Genomic DNA, 20,295 nt, shown 5'->3' on the forward strand with positions numbered 1-20,295 from the left:
TTTTAAAGATATAATAAAAAGACAACATAAATAATTTAATAAAAAAATCTAGGCCGTAAAAATATACATATAGATCAAAGTCCAAAATGTACAGTGGAAAAAATAGATCAATCAATATTTCCACCAACGATATTCCTTACAAAATCTTTACTAAATTTAGAAAACGTGCGTCTGCATGATTCAACAGTAGCACTGATAGTAGTTTTGCTAATAGGTACATAAAATCATAGATTATAAATATAAAATTCAAATATTAGACTATTCGAAAGGTTTATTTTTTGTTTGGTTTGTATCAATATAATAAAAGTTATGAATATAATTAATCTATCTTTGTGTTAAATATATATAGTATTGCATTTATGATAAAAAAATATGAAATAAACTTAAAATAAAAATAATAAATAAATTAAAAATAGAAAAATAAAGATAAAATATCCAAAAAATTAATATATCTATGTATTTATAAATTTTTTTATAAATATAATCAATTTTTGTTGTTCAAAATATTTACCAAAAATATTTATTATGTTTGAGTGATATTATTAATAATATGTAAAGACTACATATTAATCGAAAAGACTTTCCTGACCAATAAATTTAAAAGATTACTTTATGAAAATATTTTTCTTGCAAATCATGGTTGAAAAACATTGTGAACATTTAATTAATAAATATACCATAATAAACTAACAAAAAATCATTTTTATCTGAAAAAAATATATATATAAACAAATAACCATAACAGAAAAAAAAAAAAAAAACTGTAGCAAAAGAAATCATAGTCACACACGAAAAAAAAAAAACCTTAAAAATCCATAACTTTAATATAACTACCCGATTTTATACTTTAATTGTTTTTTTTTTTGTTTATAAGAACACTTTAAAACACTTATTATTAAAAATTAAAGACAAAACTTACGTCTCTTAGTATTAATACAAGTTAAATTTGAAACTTGAGATTCAATTCAACCATAAATATGGTCTTTTAATATAAAACTTTTCTTCAAAAAGAATAATAATTTGACAAATAATGATACTTAAACAATAATTTTTTTTGACAACATTTGAATATCATCTACCTATCATTTTATTATTGATCTAAAAATTACTTCATAATCAATAATAATAATCATAAACACCACTATAAACCACAGTAAATGATATTATCATTATCTTAATTTGAATTTAGAACACTATACCTAAATTTGTCCGTTATTATTTTATTAGGAGATGATATGAGCCAAGCTGTATTGTTGAGTGGCCCAGGTGGATGATAGCTCCATCTTCTCTCTTTCCATTTGTCTCACATCCTCACTGTAATAATCCAGTCAAACTTCTCTCTCCCCATCTTCTATTTTTTCTAAGAACATATTTTTTTTTTTTTTTATATATCTTTATGTTTTCTTTTCCCAAGTTTTTTCAATTTCTGCTTTGTTATTTTTGGTGTTTCTCTTCTTCTACTCCCTCAACCTCTGCCCTTCTTCTGCTCCTGCAATTCCAACTCTTTAACCATGCCCCAACTCCAATTACGCTTCCCCATCAACTCTATTTCAAGGGTTTCTCTTTAATTCTCAAATTAAATACTAAAAGTAGGTTTTTTTCTCTTCTGGGTTGCTGCTTCTCTCAGCTTGAACACGGGTACCCTTCTTGCTGTTTATTAGATTGCCGTCGTTTGCGATTTGCTATGTGTTTTTGAAATCGTTACTATCCCTTCGTTTTGTTTCTGTGTGATCGTTCGCTGTCGCCCAACGGCACTCACTCTCTACTCTGTCAAGAGTTTCTATTTTTGATTGAGTGATGATGATTACTTAAGTTAAAACACCGTCAGTTTCTGTTTAAAGGAAGGATAGATTGAAGTAATTTCCATCACCCTGTTTTAAATTATGGGAATACGCAATTCTGGGAGATCTGTTTGTTATGTTTCTTGGTTGTTGGTATTGGGGCATTATTGTAATTAACCTCCGACACAATTATTAGTTTCTGTTTCTATTCGAATAGCTCGTGTTTTTCTTCAATTGGTTGAATATGATATAAAATATAGAAACTTCTTTCTATTTTCATGCATAGTCACTTAGTGTCAATCAATTACAAATTATCATTATTAGCATAACTTTCCAAGCATTCGTTATAGCAGTTGACAGAGTTATCTTACAGTCAAATCATGTAAAAAGTCTTCACACTCTCAGGGTAGTAAAGTATAATTCTATATGAATGCCACACATTTACATCAAATTTGTTTGATCTTGCATTGCAAGCTTGTTGGCGATACCTCAATCTTGTGTTGTTTGTGACAACAGATCGGTTGATCTACCATGGCTGCGAGCTGGGATGGAAGTAATGACCCTGGCAGCCAGTCAGATGATAGTTTTCATTTTGAGAGGTTGCACATTGAGCCTCTGTATGATGCTTTTGTATGTCCATTGACGAAGCAAGTGATGCGTGATCCTGTTACTTTAGAAAATGGACAGACTTTTGAACGTGAAGCAATTGAAAAATGGTTCAAGGAGTGTAGGGAGAGTGGAAGGAGACTGGTTTGCCCTTTGACTCTTCAGGAGTTAAGAAGCGCAGAACTGAATCCAAGCATGGCTTTGCGTAACACCATTGAAGAGTGGACTGCCAGGAATGAAGCTGCACAGCTGGACATGGCTCGCAGGTCATTGAATATGGCGAGTCCAGAAAATGAAACTCTTCAGGCCTTAAAGTATGTGCAGTACATCTGCCGAAGAAGTCGATCAAACAAACACACTGTCCGCAATGCAGGGCTTATACCAATGATTGTTGACATGCTGAAGAGTGGAAGCCGTAAGGTTCGATGTAGAGCTCTGGAAACCCTTAGAATCGTGGTAGAAGAAGATGATGAGAACAAGGTTTGTCATAGTTTGATGGTTATCATTTTATTCATGTCATTACTTTCTGGTTTTTGGTATCATAAATGTACTGTTGGCAAATCCATGTTGACATATTCTATTTGCTCCAAAGGAATTGTTGGCTGAAGGGGATACTGTGCGTACTATAGTGAAATTCCTTTCCCACGAGCTTTCTAAAGAAAGAGAGGAGGCTGTCTCCTTGCTTTACGAACTCTCGAAGTCTGCTACCCTCTGTGAGAAGATTGGTTCAATCAACGGAGCCATTCTAATATTAGTAGGGATGACAAGCAGCAATTCAGAAGATCTTCTCACTGTCAATAAGGCTGAGGAAACATTGTCGAATCTGGAGAGGTATGAGGCTAATGTTCGGCAGATGGCTGAATGTGGTAGATTGCAGCCTCTTCTTACCCAACTTCTCGAAGGTACTATTATTCTATAGCACCATACCAATGTTGTGTGGCTAAGTTGCTCACCATTTCATGTTAATTTTCGAAAGAGCATAATTCGCTAGACTAGCGTATTACACATTTTCTTGTAAAAATGATGTGCATGGGTTTTCTTTCATCTGATGTTTTGGAATTATTTGGAGGGCAAATGCAAAAATTATATTTCTTGTATGGATATTTGAAGAATCTCATGAAATGAACAGTTGGAACTTTTGAAAAGAGTCTGACTTGCCATATTAGGTATTATGGGGTGTATAAGTCTCATATTGAGTAGTATCGGATGTTTGGTGAAGTCTCTTCTGAAATAAGGTTTCACCGCATCACTCACCTATGCATGCATGAATTTGGTTTTCCATTGCTATGTTTTTAGTCTCCTGAAATAGGGGCCATGAATGTGTTTGGTTGTTTCATTGTCCGAGTCAGCCGTAGCAAACCAAATAGCGGCTGTTATAGCGGAGCTACGTGATGAATCCAAAAATCCTAAATAGAGACCTAGGGCTTTTTCCGAGGTTGTTTTGGGGTTTTAATTTCCAAAATTGAAATCTGTGAAATAATTGTGAAAATGATAGAGACTTGGATTTAGAAGATGATGATTGATAATTCCTATATGAGAAACTTGTATTTGACTCTTCACTTATATCTTTTATTTGAGAAACCTAAGACTTTCTATTTTTAATTATGAATGCTATTAATTTTGAGTTATTTTTATCATTTTTTAGAATTTATGTGTGCGGTATACAGAACTATACAGAATGTTTAAAGTAGTGACTATGCATTATCTTACTATGGCCCTTTTGGAGTTAGACTATACAATATCTTACTATAGCGCTTTTGGAGTTAGCTGCTATCCTGAATTTAAAACATTGCATTGAACACTTACAACATTTATACAATATTTTATGCTATTTTTCATTGTGTCTTCGAATCTTATGATTTGATCGAGCTAAACTTTCATGATTGAAAAACCAGCATGCTTTATCATTTGACTTGCAATTCAACAAGCTGCACAAGTGTTGTTTATTTTGAAAAATGTTTCAGACAAGCTTCAAACCTAATATTGATATCACTTATGATTTTACGTACTTGTTATTTTTCTTCTATGGCTGATTCGGAATATCTTCTTTGAGGAAAACAGCTTACGTGAGAATATTTTCTGTTGGGAACTTTTGTTGAAAGTGATACATCATCTTATATTTTTTTGGGCCTCTAAATGGACAGTTTCACTTTCACCTCTTAAATAATAGAACAATGTCATCTGGAAAATATTGACCACCCCAAACACCAGAAACTATACTGATTATCAAAAATTAAGGTAATAATGTTATGGTTTGGTAAATAGATTGTATATTTTGGAGGAAGCTTGTCGTGTGTTTTTGGTGGTATCTTGATGAACAATTAGATGTATGCAAGAAAACATTCCTTTTCTTTGTTTGGATTAATATCAGAATGGTTTTTGTAATTTTTTTCTTCTTGTGTATTTCTGTGATTAAGGGTACTTTGATCAATTTCAATAATACCTTTGCATTGCAAAAAAGATTAAGATATTATTTCATGAAAATATTAGAGAATGTGGCCAAAGGTAAATTAAATTTGCATTGTGGTGGTAATGTGAGTGTGTTCTGTTAGATTTGATCAATTATTTACATTAAAAACCCTAAATGTTTGGCATCAAGATTGGTCCCTTGCTTGTAGAACTTCATATTGGGTGCGGGTATCAAGTTGCTTTCATTAAAATGTTTGCAGGTCCGCCAGAAACCAAACTCGCCATGGCGGGATTCCTTGGGGAGCTGGTTTTAAACAATGATGTTAAAGTTCTTGTTGCTAGTAGAGTGGGTTCATCTCTGATCAATATAATGAAAAGTGGTAATATGCAATCAAGAGAAGCTGCACTGAAGGCACTAAATCAGATATCATCATGTGACACAAGCGCAAAGATATTAATAGAGGCCGGAATACTTGCTCCTCTTGTCAATGACCTTTTTGCAGTGGGTCCTAACCTGCTTCCCACACGATTGAAAGAGATCTCTGCTACGATTCTTGCCAGTGTTGTAAACTCTGGAGAAGACTTCTATTCCATTTCATTTGGACCTGATCACCAAACTCTGGTCTCAGAGGATATAGTTCGTAATCTACTCCATCTTATAAGTAACACTGGTCCAGCCATAGAGTGCAAACTACTACAAGTTCTTGTTGGACTTACTACTTCTCCAACTACAGTTCTGAGTGTTGTATCTGCTATCAAAAGCTCTGGTGCCACAATCAGTCTAGTTCAGTTCATTGAAGCACCACAGAAAGATCTGCGTCTGGCTTCCATAAAACTTCTTCAGAATTTGTCTCCTCATATGGGTCAGGAACTAACTGATGCACTACGTGGCTCAGTTGGACAGCTTGGAAGTCTAATAAAAGTCATATCAGAAAATACAGGGATCAGTGAAGAGCAGGCAGCGGCAGTCGGCCTTTTAGCCGAACTACCCGAAAGGGACTTGGGCCTCACAAGACAGCTACTAGATGAAGGTGCCTTTGTGATGGTCATATCCAGGGTGATTGCCATCAGACAGCGAGAGATCAGAGGCAATCGCTTCATCACACCATTTCTTGAAGGGCTTGTGAAGATTGTTGCAAGGGTTACTTATGTCTTGGCTGAAGAGCCTGATGCCATTGCACTCTGCCGTGACTACAACCTTGCTGCACTCTTTATTGACCTGCTTCAGTCCAATGGACTGGACAACGTGCAGATGGTATCTGCCACAGCTCTGGAGAATCTATCCATAGAGTCAAAAAACTTAACCAAATTACCGGAGGTGCCACCGCCCAGCTTTTGTGCTTCGATGTTTTCATGCTTCAGCAAGCAGCCAGTGATAAGTGGATTGTGTAGGCTCCACAGAGGAATATGCTCTTTGAAGGAAACGTTTTGCCTGTATGAAGGGCAGGCAGTGCCCAAGTTAGTAGGACTACTGGACCACACAAATGTAAATGTGGTTGAGGCAGCACTGGCTGCATTATCGACTTTGATAGATGATGGAGTAGACATAGAACAAGGGGTGGCAATTTTGGTTGAAGCAGAGGGAGTGAAGCCTATACTTGATGTGCTACTTGAGAAGAGAACAGAGACATTGAGAAGGAGAGCAGTTTGGGCAGTGGAGAGACTGTTGAGAACAGATGATATAGCTTGTGAGGTTTCTGCAGACCAGAATCTGAGCACTGCACTCGTGGATGCATTCCAACATGGTGATTATCGAACTAGACAGACCGCTGAGCGTGCTCTCAAACATGTTGATAAGATACCAAACTTCTCAGGAATCTTTCAGAACCTAGGATGAATTCATTCTGCACTGTTCTCTTCATCATCGTCATCACAAAAAATTTGTATGTAATTTGTATTGTGCCTAGCAGTTTTGGATTGTATCTATGCTTATCCTTTTACTATATGCATTTATCCAACTACAGTTGGGGATTGCTGTATACACCTACGTTGCCCATTCTTTTACGAGCTCTTCATTTGTTGCTCCACCTTCTTTCTTTTTACAATCTCTGAACTAACATTTTTGTGTTTTCCATTTTTTGTTACATCTATATTGTCTTTTGTGCATATGAATCATGATTGTGATAATATAGCAAGTAATTTTCTTAATAAAGTGAATATTTAACTTTTTCATTTACTGAACTTTTTTCGAAACTATCAGATATCAGATATAAACTGTCACATTCAATAAAACATACAAGAATAAAATGTAAAGTTACCCGAAAGGCTGAATCGAAAATAAAGCAGACATCGGTGAATGATTATTTCAAGGAAATATAAATTTGTTAGAATTATGGACATTTGAACTATATTATTTATAAGAAATAATTGTCCCGGGTGGTTTTCTATTATTGAATTAAATTGTTTTTTTTTTTTTGAAAAAAAACATACACGTATATCATATATTTTAAATAATGCTCACACTGTTTTAAAGAAAGACAAGTAAGTCTCACTATTTATGTAAGAGTCTATTCTTTTTTTCAATTTTCAATAATTTTAACTAATAATTATTAAAGTATTCATTTTATACACATAGTTACTTGAAAATATCACTCTTCCACCCTTAAAAAATAATCATTTAACTGAGTTTTAAGTATTTTATAAATTATTTTTAATTAAGTTTTTATTAAAAAAATTCGTTTTACCAAGTATTTAAAATTTTTATTTTTCAATTGAATCACTTCTACAATTAATTTTGTAATTAATTTGAATGACATGATTATTATAAATCGTCATTTAATATTTTCATTTGAATTTACATTAAAAGATTTCTTTCAATTGAATATTAGCGTTACATAATCTTTTGGTCTTATTTGTATTTACAATTCATGGACCATTACTTGTTAGGTCAAGAGATATAATTACATGTTAATTTTGAGTTATCGTAATTAATTATAAATATTTTGATTTAATTTGTAGATTAATGTAACTAAGAATGCAGTTGGTATGACATTGTCCTTATCAAGTAGGTATGAGCCGAGTACATGACACAGGACATTAATCCTTCAAGTTTAACATAATACATGTTAAAGACTTGTGGAAAGTTGTCACTAGGTATTATAATGACACCCCGAAAGTTAAGTGATAGTCGCTTTAACAGGATATTATAAGACATGTTTGTATCTATAACCAGATACTAGATTAATATGATCTTTATTAAACCTACCTGGATAAATCTAGATCATGTAACCTAATTACCTATTAATCTTGAATTATTATAATTATTTGTAAATCTTTCGATTTAACTTCTAGAGAAATAGGTCTAACTTGTAGAGAAAAGAAGTGTAGGTGATACAATCATTTTTTTTGTAAAAGTAATTATGGTTATAGAATTTTAATTTTCTTTTGAAACATTGAACATTAAGTCACCCCAATTGACAATAAGAACTTAATTAAAAAATAAAGATTCAATTAAAAACACGATTAAGATATTTAGAACTTAACCAAGTTTCTTTTTTTTTATGCAGAGACACAAGTAAAAGTAATACATAAGCAACAACTTCCTCACTTCAATTAATAACAAACTTTAACCACAAGAACTTTAATTAAAAAAATATAAAAATTTTGGATACTAAAATATTTTTAATAAAAACTCAATTGAAACTCCTAAATGTTGGTGAACTTATGAAAATTAATAGAATTTAAGTGCAATTATCACAATTTCAGGAAAAAAATATACATTTATCCGTGGTTATAATTAGTTTATGATCTGAAATATAGTTAAATTACCTTTTAAATAACACATGAAGCAGATATTTTTTCCAAAATGTCTTCTTTTATGCAATTATTAAAATTGACCCCCCAAAAGGTTTTATTTTATTATAGATGTTGAAAAAAATAGAGTATATAAAATAAACACATTGCTAAAATGATTTTTTCGCTTGTATTATGCTCCTGCATTAATATTTCGAACTTGTCTAGTGGTTGTCCACACGCATAACAGTGATTCAAACATCTCAGATCCCATTGGCCATTTCAGATCCTTTACGACCAAGTAGTAAAAAATTGAACTTTGCCTTTTTAATAATAACCAGGGTAAAAAACTCAACTTAAGAACTCAAACCGAAAATATTCATGAGAAAAATGTATCAGGGGGATTTGTTAGAACACAGAAACAGGTTTTGGAACTATTTGCTGACATACGAGAATGCTACTTTCTTTCATGTGTTTTCACAAGAAAATCTCCAGCAACTTTTCCGGCAAACATTAGCATAGACAGATTTAAGGGTGCAACAATGCACCTAATATCACACATTATATACTCGATTCCATCCTTATGCCAATTCCCTGGTCCTGAGATTATGTCTTCTTCAAAATTAAGACATCTAACTTGGATTGCATGAGTATAGAGATATGACAAAGTCATAACGAGACTCATTTGTGCAACTAGTTATAAAACAAACCCATTACTCCAGAAACTCGATGAATAGGAGAAATAATACAAGAGCAAAGTCAGTGTGGAATTCAACTTTTATGATTGGTGAGAAATGAATTAAATAAAAGGTACATGAGAAGCACATAAACAGAGAATCACGGCGTTCGGAAGATTTGCCCATATACAATTATATGAAGCAAATATAGAGCAGGACTTACCGGTCATGCTGCATCTCAAAACAGAGAGGGAAGATCTAAGATTCTGTTGTTTGGCATCATACATGCACAAAGGATTTCAAAGGTGTAGCACTGCCACAGATTTGGTCAAGCAGGAAGAACCATCGAGCTCATGAGTAACATGGTTTCCTGAAATATGGTTCCATTTTGTGATATCAGACACATCACAAACAGTGAAAAAACCTAACACCCGACCGAATATTTTGAACATCTCTACCCCAAAAATGAGGTTTTTATCCGACAGAAAAATAGCACTCCAGTCCATTGGGGCATCAGGATGAACTGAGGCTTCAGTCCAGGTAAGATACGTGAGATCTAACTCCCATAGTTTTCTAACAGCCTTGTTTCGTTGCCCAATTTGACCATCCCCTTCACACCAGGACACGGAAAACATGAAAAGGCGGCCACTAGAAGATACAAGTATAGGGTAGTATTCGTGTACACGAGGCGGGATTGGAGTGGTTTGAATTCCAATCCAAAAGCCTCGTTCTATGTCATATGCTGCAAGCTTGTCTGTTTCAGAATAAACATAAAACATCCTGCCACAAACAATTCCAGAACGAGCAACCCCAAAATCAAAAGGCAACCTTGGGATTTCAGTCCATTTATTTGACACAGAATCATAGATTTCTCCAGAGTCCAGAGGCTCATCCCAGGATCCCAAACCTCCTACAGCTATCAACAAGAACCTTTTACTGCCCTTTGAGCTTGAATGGTCACTTTTTTGTCTAACGAATTTGTATGCCTTTCGACTGGGCAAAGACAAAGCTTCCGTCTCATTAATAGAAGATCTGCAGTGACGTCTCAGTGAAAGCTTGTGAGGATCCTCATAAACATCTGAAATGCCACCAATCCTTGATCTTGGAAAGCGTCTATCCTGCCGACTTTGATGACTTTGGCAAGTTGGAAAATCCAAACTGACCTCAGAGACTCCTAATATAGGATTTGATCTAGCATATTTCATGTACGGCATTTTACGCCAAGATTTTGTCAATGGACTAAATACAAGAACCCCTTTGTGTGTCCTGTAAGAGCTTCTATCCACTTTCCCAAAGTTAGTGAGGCTAGAACACCCTCCAACTATGAAGATATCATCATGTATACCAGCAACAGAGAACAAGAACCTTCCTCGGAGAAAATGAGCATCAATCCTGTGCCACTGATTCAGAGACACGTCCAGTGCATGTATCTCACCAGAACAAAAGCCATCTTTAACAGCACCAAACAGAAATAACCATGGACTCTGATAGGAACCCTCCCTTCTCATTTGGAGAAATCTAGGAGTGGTGGTCAAGGACCTCCATTTTTTGCACACAAGTCGGGCATTCATGAGACTTGTCAATGGGAGCCTAACCAAACACATTTCAAGAATATCATCAGGAAGAAAGATATGCATTGTATTGTTTGTCAAAAATTCTTCAAGCTCTGAATTCTTTCGGTTGTGTCTCCTCCAAAACCTGTCCTTCACCCCATACGAAAAGCAATCCACGGCAGTTTCTTCAGGGCCACAAATCGGCTTATATCCCTTTCCCTCGTCACTGGCACTAGATCTCCTTCTACTGTTTGAATCACCAAAATCATCACTGGTGTCAGCACCTACCTTGCAGCCCCCACCTCGTCCATAAAGATTTAAGCATCTTAAAGAAACTCCATTCACATCACCATCTTCTTCCCCGGCATTCCTGTTATTCTTCTTCTTCAACCTCTGACTGAAACTCCTAACAAGTCGCTTTGACACACTCAAATTCTGTAAATCTTGACAATAAGATTCGTCTGCCCCCAATCTTCCAGAAAACATTATGCTCACTAATTCTTCACAAAAAAATATACAACACCCATCGCTATCTGGCAAATATGCGTATAGAGCAGCACGCAAGCCCCCCTTCTACGATTCATCAAATCAAAAGAAAGAAAAAAAATACAGATTTAAGCATTGTCAAGGAATAGAAGACACATACACACCCCTTGCAAAGCCACTGGGCATTAATGTCCCAGTTAACTTTTCACATCTAAACCCCAGAATTTTATAATTAAAACAAAAGGGAAAACGAAAGTGATCCTGAAAATAAAAATAAAAAATAAAAAAAATGGATTTTTACCTGGCAAAGCCAATCAAAGAGTCCAGATCCTGAAGGAAAACGTACAAGTATGATTAAAATAGGCAGTTTAATAGGAAAGTAGCGGTATGTGATGTCGGAAGAAGGTTGTGAGAGAGTGATTATAGTAAATCCCTGTGATGAGTGTGAACAGTGAGTTGTAGCATATATTTCGCAGAAGCAAAGACATTGATTTCATAGAGACACATAACTTTGCGGTTTGACGAATCTAACACATAACGGAAACCTCACAGAATTCCAAAGACGGAAAGAGAAAAAGGAAAAGGAAAAGAAAGAAGACTTACATTGCAATGCAATTGGGAAAAAAATGAAATGAATCACCAATTTCTTACTCCATTGGAAATGCTCCTCTTATACCTACTCCAACTTTACCTTTTCCATTTTATGCCTCACATCCAAAAATCAAACAAAAAAAAATAAAAATATCAATAATAATTAAATAAATACAAACAAAAAATTTGGACAGTAAACAACAATGTTCTGGCTTGATTGGTCGCGACGAGAATTTAGTAAAGCCGCTGCAACGCTGAAGAAAAGCGACCCGTCGATTTCTCCTTTTTAATATTTATATTAATATTTTTTATTTATTATTCTGCAGCTAATCTTTTTTTCCTAACTTTTTCTTTTCTTTTCTTTTTCTTTATGCTTTTTTCCGCACTCATACGCTGCTAACATGTTTTGTAATGATACATCTAATAAAAAAAATGTCATGTAATAATAATAACTCTATACTCAGCATTCAATTCCCCATGTGTGTGATTTAATGAAGCCACGTTTCACCTTTAACGGTTACCCTTCACTTCACTCTCTGCAACGTTTTCACGTTTCTCTCTCTTCTAGGTCAGAAGAATTAAAGTAGGTAAATTTTGAAGAAGAAAATGGCGAAACCCTAAATTACAAAAAAACATGGGTATGGGTTGTGTTTGAAAAAGATGATGAATCCATGTCTCAGGAACATTTATATCAAATTGTGGGAATGTTTTTGAAACAAATTTAATTACGTTTTTACCAAACTAAAAATTCTCGTATGATAAATATTCTGAATCTAAATTTAATCTCGATACGATGGAATTATTAATCTTAATATAAGTCAAAAATGTTTTTAATTTTACTAAAAATTAGACTTAGTCTTTTTTTTAATTTTTAATTTAATTTAGTTTCTTAATTTATAAAATGTGTGAATTTATTTTTTTTAATTAAATTTTATTAAATTTATTTAATATTTTAAACATATTCTATAAGACTTACTTTCACTTTGACACGTTTTTTTCGTTAATATTAATTAATAAACGTTAATAAAATCTTAAATAAATTTAACAAAATTTAATTAAAAATATTATATTTACATAATTCTAAAAACGTGAATAAAGAGAAATTAATTTTAATTTTCACTTGAAAAAAATTAAGGAATATAACATATTTAATTCATCTTAATATATATAGTTAATTTATGAAATTAAAGAAGGTTCATTTTATAATTTTTCGTATCAATATAAGCATAGTAGTACTACTGTTATCAGAGCATCATTCGTTACATCAATAAAGTTGTATTATTAGAGAAAGTTATAATAATATTAGATCAATTAATTAAAATGCATGTGTCCAATTTCTTAATTTCAAATAAAAATTCATTTCGAGTTTCTTCTTCTTCTTTTTTTCATTTCAAGTTTCTAATCAAAGAGAGGAGAAAAGAGATAAATACCTGTTATAAAATAATTATTCACAAGGGTAACAATGCTCAATTGAAAATATATTAGTATAACCCAAGAATTTTCGGTGTTACTTTAGAAAATGGTGATTAATATATAACTACATATATTATTTATTTTAATACAAATGCTACATGAAATTAAGTATAAAGACCATAGTGAAAAGTAAATTAAAGTCGTGTAAAGTTAAAAATTAAAATTATTTAGCAATTTTTTAAGTTCAACATTATTTTGAAACTACTTCTTTTGTCTTACACCAATTATTTTGGGATGAGAGTGAAGAAGACTAAGATGTGAAATTTATTGTTAAAAGTTACTTTAGTAAGTCTTTTTTCTTTCTTTCTCAGAGCTACTTTTTTGCATCTATTTTTATAGAAAAAAAAAACTCTTTAAATTTTTAAGAGCTACTAATTTATTTATTTTAACAAACAGAGTTTTCTTCGAATGAGCTTTTCTTTTAATTACTACAAAAAGTCATTTTTGTAGTACGGAAGACTACACATAAGATCTTTAATTTATCTATTTTTCATTTACATCATCCTTTTTGTCTTCCTAATTCGGGATAGAAATGATATTATAACATGCATATATAGTAAAATGTATACGTGCAGATATTGCTATTTTTTTTTACAGTGTATAGGAGAAAATATCTATTACTATTCAGCATTTAATATAATAGTATGTAATAGTTCTAGAGTTCAGGTCAAATGTCATATTCTGTGTAATTAATTTACACATGACGAAACTTTTACTCAATATATGTAGGAAAATGTAGAGTAGTATATGATAATAGTATATCAGAAAAAAAAAATAATATGCCACTGCTGGCCATAAATTCCCAAACAAATATTGATAACAGTGGCACACTCCCCTGAGGCAGATTTGGCATTGCAGGAAAAGGTGGTTAATGTTGGTTTAGACAAGCACAGCAGGTTGAGTTTTTCATGGCAAACATCTCTTTGATATTCCTTGAATTGTGGTAGTTTTTGTTGGAAAAATCTCATTATACATACTCATACAAATAAATTTTACTCTTCAATTTATTGTGAGTGATTTTCATTAAATTTTAAGAATCTTTAAATAGGTATAAATTAGACCTTAGGCCAAGTACAAATAATAAAAATTGACAATAAAATATCAATTTACTTAAAAATAAAATTTGCTTATTCTATCATAAAATAATATTTTACCTAGATAAACAAAAAATCACATCTATCCATTCTTATTTTATCTCTATCAAATCAAATTAAATATTACTATACCTAAAATTAATAAAATAATAAATTTCTAAAATTTAATTTTATCCCAACCGTTTTCTCACAGAGAACATGGACTTTTGTGACAATTTTCATCGTTCCTTCTAATGCAGATAGATTAGTTAACCCAGAAAGGTTCTGGTTGAAGTTTGGTATATGGGATGTTATGGGTAACTAAGAAGTTGAGCTAACAGTTCTTACACCATCTCACCAACTCGCCCTGCATGCCTGACACATAGTTTTGGTATAAAACTCCCACATGCAACATCTGCAGCATACGCTCAAAAAACATCCCTAAACACTTGCAAAGTTCATGTCTTCAACCATGACTACTTTCGGTTTGTCAACAGTGGTTTTTTCAGTTCTTGTTCTAACATTATTGTCTGCAAATAGCCACACAACGGTTGTCGGAGCCCGCAATCTTCTAGAACCAACATTACCTAAGCCAGAAGTGCCACAACTTCCCAATGTTCCTGAGTTACCAAAGGTTCCAGAATTACCCAAAAATCCTGAGTTACCTAAGATTCCAGAAATTCCCAAAGTTCCCGAGTTACCTAAGGTTCCAGAATTACCCAAAATTCCTGAGTTACTTAAGGTTCCAGAAATATTCAAAGTTCCTGAGTTACCTAACATACCAAAACCTGAAACACCTAAAGTTCTAGAATTGCCTAAATTATCTGAGATAGCTAAGATTCCAGAATTTCCTAAAGCATTTCCAGCTACCCATCCTTGAGCTTGAATTATGTGTTTTGCAGTCTTGTCCTCTGGTCTATATTGCAATGCCTAGTTCATTTTGTTTGATGAATGTTAGATTATTTGTTTGAGTTGTTGTAATGGTTTACTTGTAGTTTTGAATCGTACTGGAAGTTATGTTCAGTTTTAAAGTTGTTTAAATCCTTCATGTGTCAGTGTTGTTATAAATTCAATAAGATTGTATTATCTGAAATCCAGTATAGTTAACGTTCTAAATCTTGTGCTTTTAGTTTATGCTGCGTTGTTTTCTTATTTTGACAGTTTCAATATATATTTTAAACTTATTTTGAAGGTTTTCTTGTTATATTATTATCTCCATTTGCCACGAATAATTATGTTAAACACGTATTAACTTGTTAAATCAGAAAGTTCAAGGTGAATTTAACGCATTAAAATTGAAGATGTAGCTTGAGAAATTAAAAAAAAAACGTTATTCTTTAACTAAAGAAAGGTGTTAATTACCTTAGAAATGATTTTAATTAAAATTTTACTTATTTAATAAATAATTAGGTATTAATATTTAATAAGTAACTTTGAACTTTTTTTTTTTGAAAATTGTTTATTATTTAATGTATAAACTAAAAAGATTTAATCAATACGTTAAACAAATATTGTTTTTGATGAAAATATTAAAATTTGTTTATTAGATTGACATGGTTTTGAATATCTTCACACAAAATTTATATTTAACTGGAGAAAGAAGAAGTGAGGTTGAGAGAAGAAGATGGCAAGGTCAATGTTAATGTCAATGTCAATGTTGCATCTCTGTTTCTTCATACTCCTCGGAATCTTAACAAGAACTTCTCATGCCGTTCATGACAAATGCGCCGCCTGCAAAGCCGTCGCGGTATATATGCTATGCCGTCCTCATTTTCTCCCCAATCAAACTCAACATTGCATACATAATATAGATCCATTTAATCCTATCTTCTCTATCACTTTTATTAGATGATGTTATCGAATCACGTATCGTGGATTTGATCTCATTCTTTATTTGATATGCTATGGTAAATCATTTGGTATTTAGGTCTGACGATGGTTTGCACCTTGCAGGAGGAGCTGGAGATTGGGCTTTCCAGGGTAACGTCTTTATTTGTTATTTATTTTTTTTTCAATTATATGGCTCTTTATTTTTTGGTTACACGATCGAATATCGAGACATTGCGTTTCCGCAGGAGAGGCCACGGAATCACTTGGATATGCGTCATCGATTGGACTCCAAAGGTCAGCGTGAAGGAAAGCTAATCGATTACACGTACGTATATCTAAATATGTGCTTAAATACTCTTCAATTTCAACACCTTTATTAATTATGGGAATATGTTTGGATTGATGCAAAATGAGGAAATGGAGTGCAATGGGATGGGAAGATACAAGGTTCCGTTCCTTTCAATTGGAGGGTGTGAGATGAATCTTCTTTTTGTGTTTGGCTCCTTAAGTGAGGAAAGTGTAGTTTAGGTGATGGAGTGCGCTTTCATTACTGATTATTGAAAAATCATTGGTTGAAATTGTAAACGATTTTAGAGTTTATGTATGTATTTGATTACATCATATTTCTCGAAGTTAATTTTGTTATTAACGATAATGACTTGGGAAGGTATTATATTCTTTGAAGTGCACTTTCATGATTCCATTTCAGTTATATATTCAAACATAGTCTGGGGAATTGTTAAAATTGATAGTGTGGTAGAGAGTTGTTGGCAGCTGAATCTTCTACCTTTTCATTTTTCAGAATTCAATCTGACATCTGACACTGAAACATTTGGTCATCTGATTTCTTCAAACAGTTGTATTTACATCTCTGTATGTTGATCTCTCGAATATAAATGATTTTGCTCTAGTCTTTTACTAACATCTCATGGCTGCATAACTTTGAAACTGTTTTATACAATACACAGAGTTAGCGAGCTAAGAGTTGTTGAACTTCTTGATGGCCTTTGCGAAAAGATGGAAGATTATACACTCAAGGTGCTTAATTATATACTTGTTCTTAACTGTTCCAGCTTCTAAATCTGTGGCTTTTTTTCTGTGTTAGTCTCTACATTTCTGAATTGAAATTTACTTATAAAAGCATCATACTTTTTCTATCGAATCAACTACTACTCCTTTTCTCCCTTTGCTTATACTCATATTTAGATACTCTAAAATGGGTGTTATTGGCTTTCACTTTCCATCTATTTTTGCAGAAAGATACAAGTACCCATGAATGGATCAAAGTGAATAGCTGGGATAACCTCACAAGTATGTAATCTATTTCATCCACCGTTTATCTAGCATACTCCACTACATGGAATTTCTCACTCTGTTATACTGCACATATATTTCCAGATGGGTTCTTCAATCCTAAGTATTCAAGTTTTCATGGCAAACGACGACTGGGGACTGTAGTTTAGAAAACACCCATCCTTTATTTTAATGTTGTGACTGTCTTTACAAGAGATTAACGATTACTTTACTTGTTGGGGCAAAATGTATAGGGCTGTTAAATTTAAGTTATTCTAAAAATTCACACAAGGCAAGAATATATATTTTATTAGCATTTTGAATGCTATTCTTGAATTACTGGAAAGAAGAACACTGCAATTTGATAGGATTATTCTAGTATTCAATATTACGTTTGTTTGAGATGTTTGCATAGTAATCTACCAACGTGTCGCTTATGATACATACTTATGTCTTGTTTTGAAATCCTTATTTCGATGTGTAGCATGTTTATGAGGGCTTGGGTATTATGGAGTCCCCAAGTACCACATCAAGTAGTATGGATGTTTGGTAGAGTACTTGATAGGAACTTAACTTGGATATTATGGGGTGTTCAAGTCACTTGTTGAATTGAGTAGCATGGTGGAATATTGAAGTGTTTTTTTTTTTCCCTCTTGTTCGTTAGTTCTTTTAGGGTGTTATCAGTTGGTATCTGAGCTAGTTTTTGGTAACCCAGAAAAGCCTGCCTATAGTCTGCCTATTGGTATCATTATGGGGTGCCTGAGTCCCATATCTAGTCGAGGTATTTGAGTGTTTTGTTCGCTCTCTTACTAGTTAGCTTTTGAGAGTGGGTTTCCAAGTGCTTGGGGGTACTTATCATTTCTTAAGTGGCTTCATTCTCCATTGATGGCTAGCTTTTAGGGAGAGTTCCCAAGTTTTTGGGTACTTTATCACATTTTCTATTTGATGGGTATTGTTCACATCTAACTGTATCAAACTAACCAGTGAACTATTGCAGTTTGTTGCATTGTGACGGCTATTCCAGTGTTGGCATTTTAGTTTTTTGCTTCTTCTTTTTAATGCAGCAAATAGAAAAACTAGAGATTTTTTCATTTTCATGGTAGTTTTCTGAACAATACTCTTTCCTAAATTCTTCTCTTGGCAGATAAGCAAGAAGCTCGGGCATATTCAAAAGATATATCTTCTTATTGTGGAAGGTAAGAAGCAACTATCTGTATACTTTTACTTTTTAATAGGGACATTTATGGATCAAAGCTTTGCCTTTATCTTTGCAACAAGTGATGCTAAAAACTTTTGTATTACATTTGTGCCCAAACCATCTCTGCACTATGACCAGATTACTGGAAGACACAGAGGATGAGGTGAATTTTCATGTTCTGATTTTTCAGCATTTGGCGCATATGTATTCATCTGCGTTATATTGCAATGCTGATTTTTTTTTTTTTGTCCAAATGATGCCTATCTTGCAGTTGGCCGAATTGATCAAAAAAGGATCCGTTAAAGTAGGAGGTGTGAGCAAAGTTCTTTGTCAAGATTTAAGCAAACATTGCAGTCAAACGAGGTAACTTCAAAGATAGTTGTGGGGATTTATCTTAACACATTGGTTTGCTTGATAAGCCAGACATATATTTGTTAAATTCATGTTTTGTAATGGTTATTTGGGTGTTCAATAATATCTTTGTTATTGATTATGAACATTCTAACTTTTAGTATTAGTGAGGTGGCCTTCCTTCTGCCATATCTTCCTAGTAATAGTGTTTCTAGGAACAAATTAGAATGCATCTTGATGATTGGTGGTAGTGACCTTTGACCCATGTAGGATAATTTCGCACTTTGAAGGTCACCGACAACTAACTTTGAGGGGTTCAGATTATAATAAAATAAATAATGCTTTTGATATTGTCATTATTAGCTTTAAATCTTGCTTTGGATTTTTTATTTTATTTTCTGAAGTCTCAAAAAATCCATTTACATCAAACTCACACCATATGAAGATGACTAGAAATGGCTCTATTCATACAGTGTATCACATGCGGCAGAGGTCGATGACGATGAGAATGATGAAGAGCTCTAAAACCATGGAACGACGGTGGCTGAAAATACCAGCTTTTGGGGCAGTTACAAATTGACAGAATGCATGGGATAATTTGTTACTGTTGGAATTGTCTTTGTTCTCGTTACAGTGGAAGACTCTTTCAGCAATATGGTGGACCGAACTCTAATTATTAATTTAAGGGTGGTGCTCTGCGCTCTAAAAATCTTATTTTGCTTTCTGTATTTTATAGATATTTGGTAATACCTAATTCAGATAGATATTACGTCTACTGTTAAATAATAGATACATAACTGAGAAATCAACTGATTTTCTTTTATCTTATTTTTAGTGGACCCGACACTGCGATATAAAATTTAAGAACTATGACCCTAATCTCTTAAAATTAGTTGCACTTCACGTCACATATTTATTTGTTCTTGTTGAAACAGTAATTCAGTTCTTATGTAAGAAGTCAGTTCTTTTATAAGAAATGATGTTACAACCAAAAAAGTCATCAGAATAAGTTCACATCTTCAATCACAATTGGAGATGGCCATGTAATTTTGACAAAGACATTAGTGAAAAATGTTTGATCCGTATCCGAGATCAACAAATTAGACCATTAATCTGCAAATTTTCAGCCTATTCTCTAAGATTCAGCAGTTAGTATGGTGCTCTGGTCATGATTTGTGTTGTCGGAGTATACCTATCACCGGCTCACACTGCTTACTGGTTAAACGTTTCACCGACCTTACC

The 20,295-nt window shown here is 33.2% G+C and overlaps 4 protein-coding genes across 7 annotated transcripts; 3 read left to right on the forward strand and 1 right to left on the reverse strand.

The window, feature by feature from the left end:
• Positions 1 to 1,280: 1,280 nt before the first annotated feature.
• On the forward strand, positions 1,281 to 6,823 carry LOC106762251 (U-box domain-containing protein 44). Of its 2 annotated transcripts, none has more exons than XM_014646041.2 (4): positions 1,281 to 1,316; positions 2,298 to 2,867; positions 2,980 to 3,289; positions 5,057 to 6,823. In XM_014646041.2, the coding sequence occupies exons 2-4, from the start codon at positions 2,313 to 2,315 to the stop codon at positions 6,631 to 6,633; spliced, it is 2,442 nt and encodes an 813-aa protein (XP_014501527.1). In that variant the 5' UTR covers positions 1,281 to 1,316; positions 2,298 to 2,312; the 3' UTR covers positions 6,634 to 6,823. The 2 variants fall into 2 exon arrangements, with proteins under 2 accessions (XP_014501527.1, XP_014501526.1); XM_014646040.2 differs by lacking the exon at positions 1,281 to 1,316 and adding an exon at positions 1,345 to 1,638.
• A 2,098-nt stretch (positions 6,824 to 8,921) lies between these two features.
• LOC106762563 (F-box/kelch-repeat protein At5g42350) lies at positions 8,922 to 12,087 on the reverse strand. Of its 3 annotated transcripts, none has more exons than XM_014646546.2 (3): positions 11,848 to 12,087; positions 11,546 to 11,574; positions 8,922 to 11,331 (listed from the first exon to the last, which is right to left on the reverse strand). In XM_014646546.2, exon 3 carries the CDS (start codon positions 11,242 to 11,244, stop codon positions 9,505 to 9,507), a length of 1,740 nt encoding a protein of 579 aa, XP_014502032.1. In that variant the 5' UTR covers positions 11,245 to 11,331; positions 11,546 to 11,574; positions 11,848 to 12,087; the 3' UTR covers positions 8,922 to 9,504. The 3 variants fall into 3 exon arrangements, with proteins under 3 accessions (XP_014502032.1, XP_014502033.1, XP_022636771.1); XM_014646547.2 differs by having other exon boundaries at positions 11,546 to 11,677; XM_022781050.1 differs by lacking the exon at positions 11,848 to 12,087 and having other exon boundaries at positions 11,546 to 11,829.
• A 2,704-nt stretch (positions 12,088 to 14,791) lies between these two features.
• LOC106761690 (IgA FC receptor-like) lies at positions 14,792 to 15,515 on the forward strand. Its single transcript, XM_014645259.2, has one exon. The coding sequence runs from the start codon at positions 14,842 to 14,844 to the stop codon at positions 15,259 to 15,261; it is 420 nt and encodes a 139-aa protein (XP_014500745.1). The 5' UTR covers positions 14,792 to 14,841; the 3' UTR covers positions 15,262 to 15,515.
• A 438-nt stretch (positions 15,516 to 15,953) lies between these two features.
• LOC106762094 (protein seele) lies at positions 15,954 to 19,881 on the forward strand. Its single transcript, XM_014645804.2, has 9 exons — positions 15,954 to 16,128; positions 16,335 to 16,361; positions 16,457 to 16,536; positions 17,180 to 17,249; positions 17,468 to 17,522; positions 18,649 to 18,700; positions 18,841 to 18,865; positions 18,974 to 19,065; positions 19,527 to 19,881. Exons 1-9 carry the CDS (start codon positions 16,006 to 16,008, stop codon positions 19,576 to 19,578), a joined length of 576 nt encoding a protein of 191 aa, XP_014501290.1. The 5' UTR covers positions 15,954 to 16,005; the 3' UTR covers positions 19,579 to 19,881.
• Positions 19,882 to 20,295: the final 414 nt, after the last annotated feature.

The sequence above is a fragment of the Vigna radiata genome, chromosome 5, assembly GCF_000741045.1.
Source record: "Vigna radiata var. radiata cultivar VC1973A chromosome 5, Vradiata_ver6, whole genome shotgun sequence".
NCBI lineage: Eukaryota > Viridiplantae > Streptophyta > Magnoliopsida > Fabales > Fabaceae > Vigna > Vigna radiata.